A 12,566-nucleotide genomic window follows, 5' to 3' on the forward strand; every position below is an offset into this window, starting at 1 on the left:
CTCTATAATTAGGATACATTTTATGACTGACAGTATGTCATCCGTCAGCGTTTTAACTTGGTCAGAGATACATGAAATGTTTCCATCACACTCTTTAGAGTTGATGAAATACATTAAATGCATTCACATACAGGATCCCGCAGTCCCAGAGGGAGAACTCTGAGTATATCCGTAGGGTCTTTTCTTTTTCTTTCCTTTTGGAGACAGAGTCTCACTCTGTCCCTCAGGCTGGAGTGCAGCGGCGCAATCTCGGCTCACTACAACCTCTACATCCCAGATTCAAGCGATTCTCCTGCCGCCTCTTGAGTAGCTGGGATTACAGGTACGTGCCACCATGCCCAGCTAATTTTTGTATTTTTAGTACAGGGTTTCACCATGTTGGCCAGGCTGGTCAAACTTCACAGCCACAGAGTCACCCAAAGCTAGAAGGCAGAGGGACAGGTGGAAGGAAGAGAGGACCCTGCACATCCAGAATCAATGCAGTAGCACGTACCTGCTTATGCAAAGCTTTTTTCCCCCAAAGACCAAACTTAGGAAACTAAGTCAGGCTCAGTACAAAAATGGATATATAAAAACTGCTGAAATTAGTCGGGCTTGGTGACTCACACCTGTAATCCCAAATCTTTGGATGGCTGAGGCGAGAGGATCTCTTGAGTCCAGAAGCTTAAGGTTAAAGTACGCCCTGATTTCGCCACTGCTCACAGAGCAAGACCCTGTCTCTAAAAAAATTTTTTTAATGCTGAAAATGTTTCTTTCCCAAAGAAGAGAATATAATATTAACTTACAGATACATCTGAAGATTCAGGTTCACAAGGCGCAAAGCTCCTTCTCATGCCTGACACTAGTTTATGCTGTTGGTTCCTATTTAACATATTCTCAGATTTATCTCAATCAAAGAACATTTATACAATGCTGCTTTGGTTCTATGCTCTGGCCAAGGTGTCGGGCATAAAAATGTAAATAAATACATTGGGTGTCCCTAAGGTATTTACACCAGCAACAGAGATAGAAACAAAACTAAAAGACAGGTAATGCATGAAGTGTTATGAGACTACAGAAGCAAAAGCAATTGATTCTTCTAGGAATTAAGGAAAGATTTTGAGAAAAAATATAACATTTAAGCCAGGGCAGAAGTTGGCCAGAAAAAGGAAGAAGAACAGTAACAACCTGCACTACTGCACATGGCAGCCCTGGAAGGTGGAAGATGGGCCCCAGTGGAAGAGACTGGTGAGGCAGAACGGAGCTGACAGAGAGCCTTATGTGCCAGACTCCAGAGTCTGGCCTTTATCTGTGCATCAATTTCTTTTTCTTTTTTTTTTTTTTTTTTTTTTTTTGAGATGGAGTCTTGCTCTGTCGCCAGGCTGGAGTGTAGTGACACGATCTCGGCTCACTGCAACCTCCGCCTCCCGGGGTTCAAGTGATTCTCCTGCCTCAGCCTCCTGAGTAGCTGGGATTACAGGTGCCCGCCACAATGCCCAGCTAATTTTTATATATTTAGTAGAGATGGGGTTTCACTAAGTTGGCCAGGATGGTCTGGATCTCTTGACCTCATGATCCGCCCACCTCGGCCTGCCAAATTGCTAGGATTACAGGCATGAGCCACCGCGCCCAGCCTGTGAGTCGATTTTTAAAGAAAGCAGTTCGGCTGGGCATGATGGCTCAAACCTGTAACTCCAGCACTTTGGGAGGCCAAGACGGGAGGATCATTTGAGGTCAGGAGTTCGAGACCAGACTGGGAAACACAGTGAGACCCCCCCAACCCATCTCTAAAAAAAAAATTAAAAAATTAGCCTGGGCCAGGTGCAGTGACTCACACCTGTAATACTACCACTTTGGGAGACTGAGGCAGGAGGATCACCTGAACCCAGGAGTTTGAGACCAGCCAGGGCAACATGGTAAAACCTCCTCCCTGCTTAAAATTAAACAAAATTAGTCAAGTATAGTGGTGCATGCTTGTAATCCCAGCTACATGGAAGGCTGAGGCATGAAGATCGCTTGACCCCAGGAGATAGACGTTGCAATGAGCTATGATCATGCCACTGCACTCCAGCCTGGGCAACAGAGCAAGACTCTGTCTCAAAAAATAAAAATTAGCCAGGTGTGGTGGCACATGCCTATGGTCTCATCTACTCGGGAGGCTGAAGTGAGAGGATTGCTTGAGTCCAGGAGGTCGAGGCAGCAGTGAGCTATGGTCACTTCCCTCATTCCATTTTGGGTGACAGAGTGAGACCCTGCAAGAAAGAAAAGAAAGAGAAAAGAGAAGAGAAGAAAAGAGGAGAGGAGAGAGGAGGCTGGGCACAGTGGCTCACACCTGTAATCCCAGCAATTTGGGAGGCCGAGGTCGGTGGATCACCTGAGGTCAGGAGTTCGAGACCAGCCTGGCCAACGTGGTAAAACCTCGTCTCTACTAAAAATATAAAAAATCAGTTGGGTGTGGTGGTGCACACCTGTAGTCCCAGCTACTCAGCAGGCCGAGGCACGAGAATTGCTTGAACCCAGGAGGCGGAGGTTGCAGTGAGTCAAGATCATGCCACTGTATTTTAGCCTGGGTGACAGAGTGGGACACCACTCCCCCACCCAAAAAAAAAAAAAAAGAAAAGGAGAGAGAGCGAGAAAGAGAGAAAGAGAAAGGGAGGGAGGGAGGGAGGGACGAAAGAAGGAAGGAAGGAAGGAAGGAAGGAAGGAAGGAAGGAAGGAAGGAAGGAAGGAAGGAAGGAAGGAAGGAAGGAAGGAAGGAAGGAAGGAAGGGAGGGAGGGAGGGAGGGAGGGAGGGAGGGAAGGAGGGAGGGAAGGAGACGGGAAGAAAGAAAAGAAAGGAAGAAAGAAAGCGAGGGAAAGAAAAGAGAGAAAAGGAAGGAAGGGAGGGAGGGAGGCAGGGAGGAAGGAAGGGAGGAAGGAAGGGAGGAAGGAAGGGAGGAAGGAAGGGAGGGAGGGAGTTGGGCACGGTGGCTCACGCCTGTAATCCTAGCACTTTGGGAAGCTGAGGAGGGTGGATCACTTGAGGCCAGAAGTTCAAGACCAGCTTAGCTAACATAGTGAAACCCCATCTCTACTAAAAATACAAAAATTAGGCAGGTATGGTGGTGCATGTCTGTAATCCCAGCTACTTGGGAGGCTGAGGCGGGAGGATCACTTGAACCTGGAAGGCAGAGGTTGCAGTGAGCTGAGATAGTGCCACTGCACTCCAGCCTGGGTGAGAGAGTGAGACTCTGTCTCAAAAAGAAAAAAAGAAAAGAGAAGAGAAGAAAAGAGAAGAGAAAAAGAAAGAGAGAGAGAGAGAGAAGGAAAGAAAGAAAGAAAGAAAGAAAGAAAGAAAGAAAGAAAGAAAGAAAGAAAGAAAGAAAGAAAGAAAGAAAGAAAGAAAGAAAGAAGGAAGGAAGGAAGGAAGGAAGGAAGGAAGGAAGGAAGGAAGGAAGGAAGGAAGGAAGGAAGGAAAGAAAAAGAGAGAGAGAAAAGACAGGAAAGTAGAGGAAGGGAGGAAGGGAGGGAGGGAAGGAGGGAGGGAGGGAGGAAGGAATGAAGGAAGGAAGGAAGGAAGGAAGGAAGGAAGGAAGGAAGGAAAGAAGGAAGGAAGGGACCGGGCGCAGTGGCTCAAGCCTGTAATTCCAGCACTTTGGGAGGCCGAGACGGGCGGATCACGAGGTCAGGAGATCGAGACCATCCTGGCTAACACGGTGAAACACCGTCTCTACTAAAGAATACAAAAAAAACTAGTCGGGCAAGGTGGCAGGCGCCTGTAGTCCCAGCTACTAGGGAGGCTGAGGCAGGAGAATGGCGTAAACCCGGGAGGCGGAGCTTGCAGTGAGCTGAGATCCGGCCACTGCACTCCAGCCTGGGCGACAGAGCCAGACTCCGTCTCAAAAACAAAAACAAAAAAAAAAAAAAAGAAGGAAGGAAGGAAAGACAGCAGTTATATGATGAGATCTGCTTGTCAGAAAGACAATTTCATGGGGTGAAAAATGACCTGGAGCAGGGCAAGACCATGAATCGGAAACTTAACATAATGCACCTGAGCAGTGACACAGGCGCAAGCTATGCAGTGGGGCGGCATGGAGATAAAAGCTCTCAACCAGCATCTACCCACGAGAGGAGGATGGTGGGAGCACGCAACTGTCACCCTCCAGGCTCACTCCCACAACATTCTGGTTGCCCTTACGTGGAGTCCAGCAGGGTCCCATCCAGAAGTGAGGCATTGTAGTGATATTTGAGGTAATCTCCCTTCTTACTCAGCACTGAGCAGTCGGGGGGTTTGTAGTGGGAGGTGATGCTGATGGAGTCCGAAGGGTTGTGGAAGTCGATCACATGGATGTCAAACACCAGCACAGCCGAGCCGGGGATATTCCCTAAAGGACAGACACGGGGAATTAATGAATGACCCCTGCAGGCTGCAGCACATGGGCCTCCCCAGTATCACCAGGTATGTCCTCAAGGCCCCTCCAAGTGAGGAAAACGGGCACCCAGATACGAAACCCTAGGAGGATTCCAAGACTGATGCTGAAAGGGCCATTAGATGTAACCTCATCCTCATTTTACAGGTCGATAAATGGAGGCACAGATTTGCCCTGGGTCCCACAGCCCATAATGAGCACAGTTTGGACTAAAATTCAAGACTATGGACTATTGCCCCATGGCATCATTCAGCCTGAAAGACAAGTGGCTAAGTTGATCACAAATGAGGAAACTCAAGCCCAGCCAAATTAACACTTGCCCTTCGCCCACCGGAAGTAAGAAGTGGGGTGAGGAAATCAGCCGCAGAGTGAAATCACTCCAATGTCCGACCACTGCTCAAGAAAAGCATAACATAAACTTCGTAAAGAAAAAGACACCTGTCCCTCATGATTGTACCCCTAACAGTCACAGGTGCTTTTAGAATACATCCTATTTGTTCTATACTAAATTATTAATTAACTTTTCCATAATTTCCACTTTTGAAGACAGTAGCTCACATCTGAATAATGTTTTACAGTTTGCCAAAGTATTTTTCACCTACATTTTCCCTTTAAGTCCCTGCAGCAACCTTGCGGGGTAGGCATGGCCATAACACCAGGAATGTAACGACAGCTTTCCAGGAGCGTGGGGGACACTTAAACATATGCATCATTTGTAATACGCCCCCCAGCCCAAATCATTTCAGAGAAGTTTAAATGTAAAATATTTTTAAATCATGTTACCTAGAGTGAAGGACATATTTTATTATCATCAGCATTTTACATATAAGAAAACCAACTCAGGTTAGGTATGGTGGTGGTTCATGCCTGTAATCTCAACTCTGGGAGTCCAAGGTGGGAGGATCACTTGAGGCCAGGGGTTCGAGACCAGCCTGGGCAACACAGCCAAATGTCTCTACAAAAAAATTAGCTGGGCGTGGTGGTGAGCACTTGTAGTCCCAGATACTCAGGAGACTGAAGCAGGAGGATTGCTTGGGGCCAGGAGGTCAAGGCTACAGTGAGCTAGGATTGCACCACTGTACTCTAGCCTTGGCAACAGAGTGAGACTGTGTCCTCATAAAAGAAGAAAGAAAGAAAACAAAAACTCAGACATGATGTTACTTATTCAAGAGAATAACACAGCTAATGACAAAATTCAGATAGAGATATACAAGCACCAACAGCCCCTCCTCACCTCCCGTCCCTTTTCTGTGTCTGTTTCTTGATTGGTCTCTCTCCTATCTCTCTCTTTAACAGAAACACACTCATGCTCATATAGGCGTTTATTGAGTACCAGGCACTCTTCTAAATTAAACATGTATTGTTTAATTCTCATGAAAATCCTGAGAACACTGAGGTACAAATTTTGGGGCTGGCCAAAGGTAAAGGTAATAATTTGAGAAGGGTGTGCTTTATAGCAGAACACAGGTGCCTGCTACTCACTCCTAACAGGGGCTGCTGGTGTGGGTGGAGTGGGGTGCAGGCTCCTTCCCACAGGAACCAGGAAATACAGCCTGCCATTGGCCAGAAGGCTGCTCAGAGCCAGGGCCACGGACGGCTCTGCGTGGGAAGCTAACATACGTGGACAGGGTGGGTGTCTGCAGAGGCAGATCTATGGTTTCTCAACCTTGGCAACCCATTAAAATCAGCTGGGAATGAACCCGAAAACACTATGCTAAGTGAAAGAAGCCAGACACAAAAGGCTGGCTTCTTTGCCAGCACTGGGGGAGCGGGTGGATGGGAAGAGGGTACGGAGAGTGACCACTAATGGTTATGGGTTAGTTTTTGGAGTGATGAAAATGTGCTGGAATTAGGTAGAGGTAATAGCTGTTACCTGGTTAATATACTAAAAACAACTAAATTGTAAACTTTAACATGATTACTTTTATAGTATGTGAATTATATTTCAATAAAACATTAAATAAAAATATCTCTCTTGGGTATATACACAAAGGAATTGAAACTAGAGATGCGAACAGATATTTGTACACTCATATTCACAGAAGCATTAAGCATTATTCACAATAGACAAAAAGTAGAAACAGCCCAAGTATTCACCACCAGAGGAATTGATCAACAAAATATAGTATATACATCCAATGGAATATTCATTCAGCAATAAAAAGGAATGAAATTTATTAGCCAGAAAAGAGGAATTAATTTTTTTTTTTTTTTTTTTTTTTGAGATGGAGTCTTGCTCTGTCATCCAGGCTGGAGGGCAGTGGCGTGATCTCAGCTCACTGCAACCTCCGTCCCCCGGGTTTAAGCAATTCCCCTGCCTCAGCTGATATTACAGACATGCCACCACACCTGGCTAATTTTTGTGTTTTTAGTAGAGACAGGGTTTCACCATGTTGGCCAGGCTGATCTTGAACTCCTGACTTCAGGTGATCCACCTGCTTCAGCCTCGCAAAGTGCTGGGATTACAGGCATGAGCCACTGCGCCCAGCTTGAAATTTTGATAAATGCTAAAATATAAATAGACCTTGAAAACATTATGCTAAGTAAAATAAGACAGACACAGAAAGAGAAATATTGTATGATTCCACTTAAGTGAGGCACTTAGAATAGGCAAATTGGTAGAGACAGAAAGAAAGGTGGTTGTCAGAGGTTGCGGGGAGGGAGGAATCGGGAGTTATTGTGTAATGGGTTTATGTTGGGGATGATAAAAGACTTTTGAGTGTAGATGGTAGTAATGGTTATACAACATTGTGAATATATTTGATGCCACTAAACTGTACACTTAAAATGGTAAAGATGTGGAGTATATTTTACCACAGATTTTAAAAACTTCTAACACTGAGCTAAGCAGTCACCAAATTTTGTCAATTCAAATATAATCTCCCCTCCAAGATGCATTCGGGTGCAGGGCCTTCTCCAGGGCAAAAAGGCATGCATCTGGAACCACCCACATCCCTGGGATCTGATGTCAGCAGTCAAATGAACTCAGTCTCTCAGGCCCCAAGGATTCCAGGCACAATAATTCCAACCAGTGTAGAGGTCGATACACACCCAATCAAGGAACCATGTAGCATCAGGTGGGTATGTCAGCTGCTAGGAAGTGAACATGAGTCAGTCTACCAGGTGCCTGATAACCTCTGAGGCACACACATTATTGAGGGCGTCAACAAGGAAACACTCTCTGTGTGCGTGGGAAGTTTTGTTTGTGTTTCTCTCTGCAGAATCCCTAACACCATGAGCAGGGCCTGGTCATGAAGAAACTCAATAAATCTTTGATGGATGGATAGATGGAGTTTCTCGGCCTGCAAAAACGAAGATCAGAACCTTGAACCATAGACCCCACCTACCCCAGGCAGCACCAAGGCCTCGAACCTCTATCCCTCTATCTTGGTCTGACTTCCACAAAGCTATTTGTAGATTAAGTATAGAAATGAGTGCTGACCAGCAAACAGGCAGTGATAGTCCAGCGTGGCCCCAACACCAGCCTCCTCTCTGTATAAACCCTTAACCAGCGCAGAAGTCATCATTCTGTTCTCACCATGAGGATGCCTCCCTCAGAAGAGACACAGATGACAAAAACTTAAAGCAGCCAACAGCCCACCCAAGAAACTCTGTAGCTCCTGCTGGGGGTGGGTTTCCCCTGCGGGGGGTGGGTTTCCTCTTGGGGGGGTTTCCTCTGTGGGGGGTGGGTTTCCTCTGCAGGAGGTGGGTTTCCCCTGCGGGGGGTGGGTTTCCTCTGCGGAAGGTGGGTTTCCTCTGCGGAAGGTGGGTTTCCTCTGAGAGCTCTGGGACTTCTGGTTTGAGGTCTCGGTTCTCCACATGTAGGTATCAACAAGTCACTACCTAATGGGGACTCATTCTTTCTGTCTGTCTAGGACACACACGGGTCAGAGAGCCCTGGGTCCAATTCCAGCTCCATCATGGATTAGCGATTGTGGCCTTGGACACATGGGTGGAACTCTCTGGGCCTCATTATCTTTCTAAACAATGAGGGTAATGATGCCTCAGAAGACTGTTTCCAGGTTTGAATGAGTTCATGTGCAAGAAGTCCCAGACACACTGTGGGTAAAAATGTCATTTATTAACTTTCCCCTCTTTCCTAAAAGGGTGTTCAAAAGGTAATCTGGAAGTTGAGGAACAGCAAGCTATCGATGAAGTGAAGCTGACACAACCTCGCAGGCAGAATCCATTCCCCACTTTGAGGCTGCAAACCCATCCAAATGCCCGAATTTCAGGGCTGACCCAGGGAACAAAGCAGATGGCAGAAAGATCCAGAACCTCTCCCAGGAGGCCTACCCTTTCCCCTCCACCAATCTTGCAGGGGAAAATGGCTGGGACAGAATGAAATGCTGATAGAGGCTGAGAGCACAGGGACAGCCCACAATTCATTCCTCCCACAAATATTTGCCAAACATTCACAATGTGCCTGGCCCCGTGGTATGCAGTGAAGCAGCCACTGAGAAGACAGTTTCTGCATCCTGACCCCCCTCGGCTCAGCCCCTCAGGGATCAGCACGGGCTCCTATGTAACCCCCACAAAGGGATCAGCACGGGCTCCTATGTAACCCCCACAAAGGGATCAGCACGGGCTCCGATGTAACCCCCACAAAGGGATCAGCACGGGCTCCGATGTAACCCCCACAAAGGGATCAGCATGGGCTCCTATGTAACCCCCACAAAGAGGCCAAGGGTGCTGATCAGGAGAGGACAGAGGCAGACTCCACTCAAGAGCGCTTGGGGTTGATACCTCAGGGTCACTCAGGGTGCCCTCCTCCCACAGCAACGTGACTCAGGATGATGCAGTCTCATTGCGCAGAAAATTTATGAGCCTTCGGCTGCTTCCCAGAGGCTTATATAATTCTTTGCAGAGCTCTGTCTCATACTTGATAGAAAGCCAAGAGGAAAAAAAGTAATTTAAGCAAATGTTTTCCATCAATGCATTCTTTTTAAAGAAAGGAAAGATTAGTCCTCAGGCCATAATGAAACAAGAACACTCAGAAAGTATTTATCTGTTTCTGTTTATATTTGACTAGAAGTAGAAATCTACACAATAAAAAGCAATAGAGCATCAAGACACTAGACAAGCAGGACGTGTGAAGAAAGGCCTGTCGAATGGATCTTAAGCTGTGATCTGTTGTGGTTTAATCAATCAGAAATTTAAGTCAGGGAGAAAAAAATATTTCTCCATGGTACAACCTACTTTCCAACCAACTTGACATTTCTTGGATCCTCTGGGATGAACACTACTGGGAAAACTCTCAAGATCCATATGATGTATCAACAAAAAACAGAACAGAACTAGCAAAAAAAATGTACAGCCAACAAGGCCAGCCTCCATCAGCAAAAGAATACGAAAACAAAAGAAATACTCCATCAACTGTTCCTGAGTGAAGGAGCAGCCATTAAAATACATAGCATAGAAAGTTGTTCACAACATTATCTGTTGTTCACCACAAATTGGGTGAAGAGAGAAATCACAAAGTAATACGCATAGACAATCCCGTGTTTGTCCGTATTGATTAGTGTAGGTGGGCATTTTTTTTTAAATCTATACATACACTCAAAGGTATAGAAGGACGTTCACTTCATGGCTGCATTTGTTTCCTACTGTGGCTGCAGCTAATTACCACAAACTTGTTGGCTTAAAACAACGCAAACGGATTCCCCTAATTCTGGAAGGCAGAAGCATAAATTCAAGGTATTGTTAGGGATGTGTTCCTTTTGGAGGCTGCCGGGGAGAATTTGTTTCCTACCTTTTCCAGCCTCTTGGGGCCACCTGCATTCCCTGACAGGGTCCTCCTTCTGTATCTTCTAAGTCAGCAGTTTAGCACTTTTTCCCCGGTCTGACCGCCTGCCTCCCTTTTACAAGGACTGTTGCAAGTATTGTGAGGCCACCTGGATAATCCAGGATACTATTCCCATCTCAAGATCCTTAATCAAATCTGTAAAGTCCCTTTAATAGGGTAACAGGAGGCTAGGCATGGTGGCTCACACCTGTCATCCCACACTTGGGAAGGCCAAGGTGGGAGAATTGCTTGAGCTCAGGAGTTCCAGACAAGCCTGGGAAACATAGTGAGACCATGTCTGTCTTCACAAAAAAAAAACAAAAAAAAATTGTTTTTGAATTAGCTGTGCATGGTAGCACACACAGGTAGTCCTAGCTACTCAGGAGGCTGATGCAGGAGGATCACTTTAACACAGAAGCTGAAGGCTGCAGTGAGTTAGGATCTTACCTTACCACTGCACTCCAGCCTGGGCAACAGAACAAGACTTTGTTGCAAAACAAAATAAATAAATAAAGTAAGGTAACACACTCACAGGTTCTGAGGATTAGAACATAGATACTTTGAGGGGCTGAATATTCTGCCTACCAGATTAAGATTAACAATATTTATTTCTGGCAGGGCATGGCGCTCACATCTATAATCCCAGCACTTTGGGAAGCCAAGGCGGGCAGATCACTTGAGGCCAGGAGTTTGAGACTAGCCTGGCCAACATAGTGAAACCCCATCTCTACTGAAAATTTTAAAAAACATTAGCCAGGCGTGGCACATGCCTGTAGTCCCAGCTACTTGGGAGGCTAAGTCACAAGACTCACCTGAACCCAGGAGGCAGAGGTTGCAGTGAGCCGAGATCGTGCCACTGTACTCCAGCCTGGGTGACAGAATGAGACTCTATCTCAAAAAAAAAAAAAAAAAAAAGGAAAAAAGAAAAACAAGGGAAAAAAATATTTATTTCTGGGTGGCAGGATTTCTTTGCTTATCTGTATTTTCTTTTTCTAAAGTCAACATGTATGATTTGTGTAACTTTTAAAAAGAAGTGAGGTATGAGGGTGACAAAAATGTTCTAAAACAGGATTATAATGATAGTTGCATAACCCACTAAATTTTCTAAAAATCATTAAATTGTATACTTAAATGGGTGAATTTTATAACATATAAAAGAAAAACCAAAGAGGGGCTTTTGCACTTACTTTCAAATGGTTCAGCCCAAAATAAATAAATAAATATAAAAAGATCAAATATAGCAAAATGTTAACAACTGGCAAAACAAAGTGGAATTCACTATAAAGTGCTTGCGACTTTGGTGTAGGATTTAACATTTTCAAAAGGTAAAGGAAAATGGGCAGAGAAACAAGGAGAAAGAACAGGACAACTCTAGAAACTAAATCTATTTGGGCATTCCAGTCTTGGGCTGGACTTTAGCTTCAATATTTTGGCTCTCAAGAAGCTGTGTACAGGGTGTGGTGGTGCGTGCCTGTAGTGCCAGCTACTCCGAAGGTTGAGGCAAGAGGATCACTTGAGGCCAAGAGTTCCAGGCCATAGTACGCAATGATCACATACTACACTTTCCAGTCTGGGCGACAGAGGGAGACCCCATCTCAAAAAAAAAAGAAGAAAAAGAAAAAGAAGCCCTGTTCCAAGCAATGTGGAAGCAGCCACAGCTACTGAGGAAGGCAGGTGATGCTGATGCTCACCTCTTCCTTCCTCTCCATACCCCAGGTGAGGAGGGACCACAATCCTTCGCTTCTCTCCAATGCAAACACCAAGTAGACCTTCATCCATCCCAGGAATCACGTAGCCCTGCCCAATGTACGTGTCAAACGTGCGGTTCCGAGAGTAGCTAGAAAAGAAGAAAGGAAAGAAAGAGGTCATTCATAAGGGCCTCCACAGCAGCTGTGCAAATTAGTTGGGACAGAGATGCAAAAGCACACAGAGGCCTCCAGACTCCAGAACAGCGTAAACCATAGCATCTGAGGACACAGCCAAGAAACACGCTCCCCTGGAAGGGTAAATAGGAACCCCCACACAGCATGTGAACAGCCACCTGTAGAGACACACTGTGCAGCCCTCTGGTTTAGTCAGGTTATGAATGCAGTGTGGGTTATGAGAAGCACCACAAAGAAATGGAGCTAATGTAAATTGAACAGTATGCTTTCTTTTTCTGAGGCAAAGTCTCACTCTGTCACCCAGGCTGGTGTGCAGTGGCACCATCACAGACAGCTCACTGCAGCCTCAACCTCCCAGGCTCAAGCAATCCTCCCACCTCAGCCTCCCAAGTAGCTGGGACCAGAAGCACGTGCTACCATGCCTAGCTAATAAAATATACATATATTTTTTGTAGAGATGGAGTCCCACTATGTCGCTCAGGCTGGTCCTGAGCTCCTGGATCAAGTGAT

General features: G+C 45.8%; 1 protein-coding gene across 1 annotated transcript in view; it reads right to left on the minus strand.

Annotated features, from left to right (window-relative positions):
• FKBP9 (FKBP prolyl isomerase 9) overlaps positions 1-12,566 on the minus strand; it is a 51,179-nt gene that overhangs the window by 9,242 nt on the left and 29,371 nt on the right. The window contains exons 6-7 of the mRNA XM_005549834.4: positions 11,865-12,010; positions 4,157-4,343 (exon numbers count right to left, since the gene is read on the minus strand). Coding sequence (XP_005549891.3) covers positions 4,157-4,343; positions 11,865-12,010 — 333 coding nt within the window. The remainder of the gene's footprint in view (positions 1-4,156; positions 4,344-11,864; positions 12,011-12,566) is intronic.

Source organism: Macaca fascicularis, chromosome 3, assembly GCF_037993035.2.
Source record: "Macaca fascicularis isolate 582-1 chromosome 3, T2T-MFA8v1.1".
Classification (NCBI taxonomy): domain Eukaryota; kingdom Metazoa; phylum Chordata; class Mammalia; order Primates; family Cercopithecidae; genus Macaca; species Macaca fascicularis.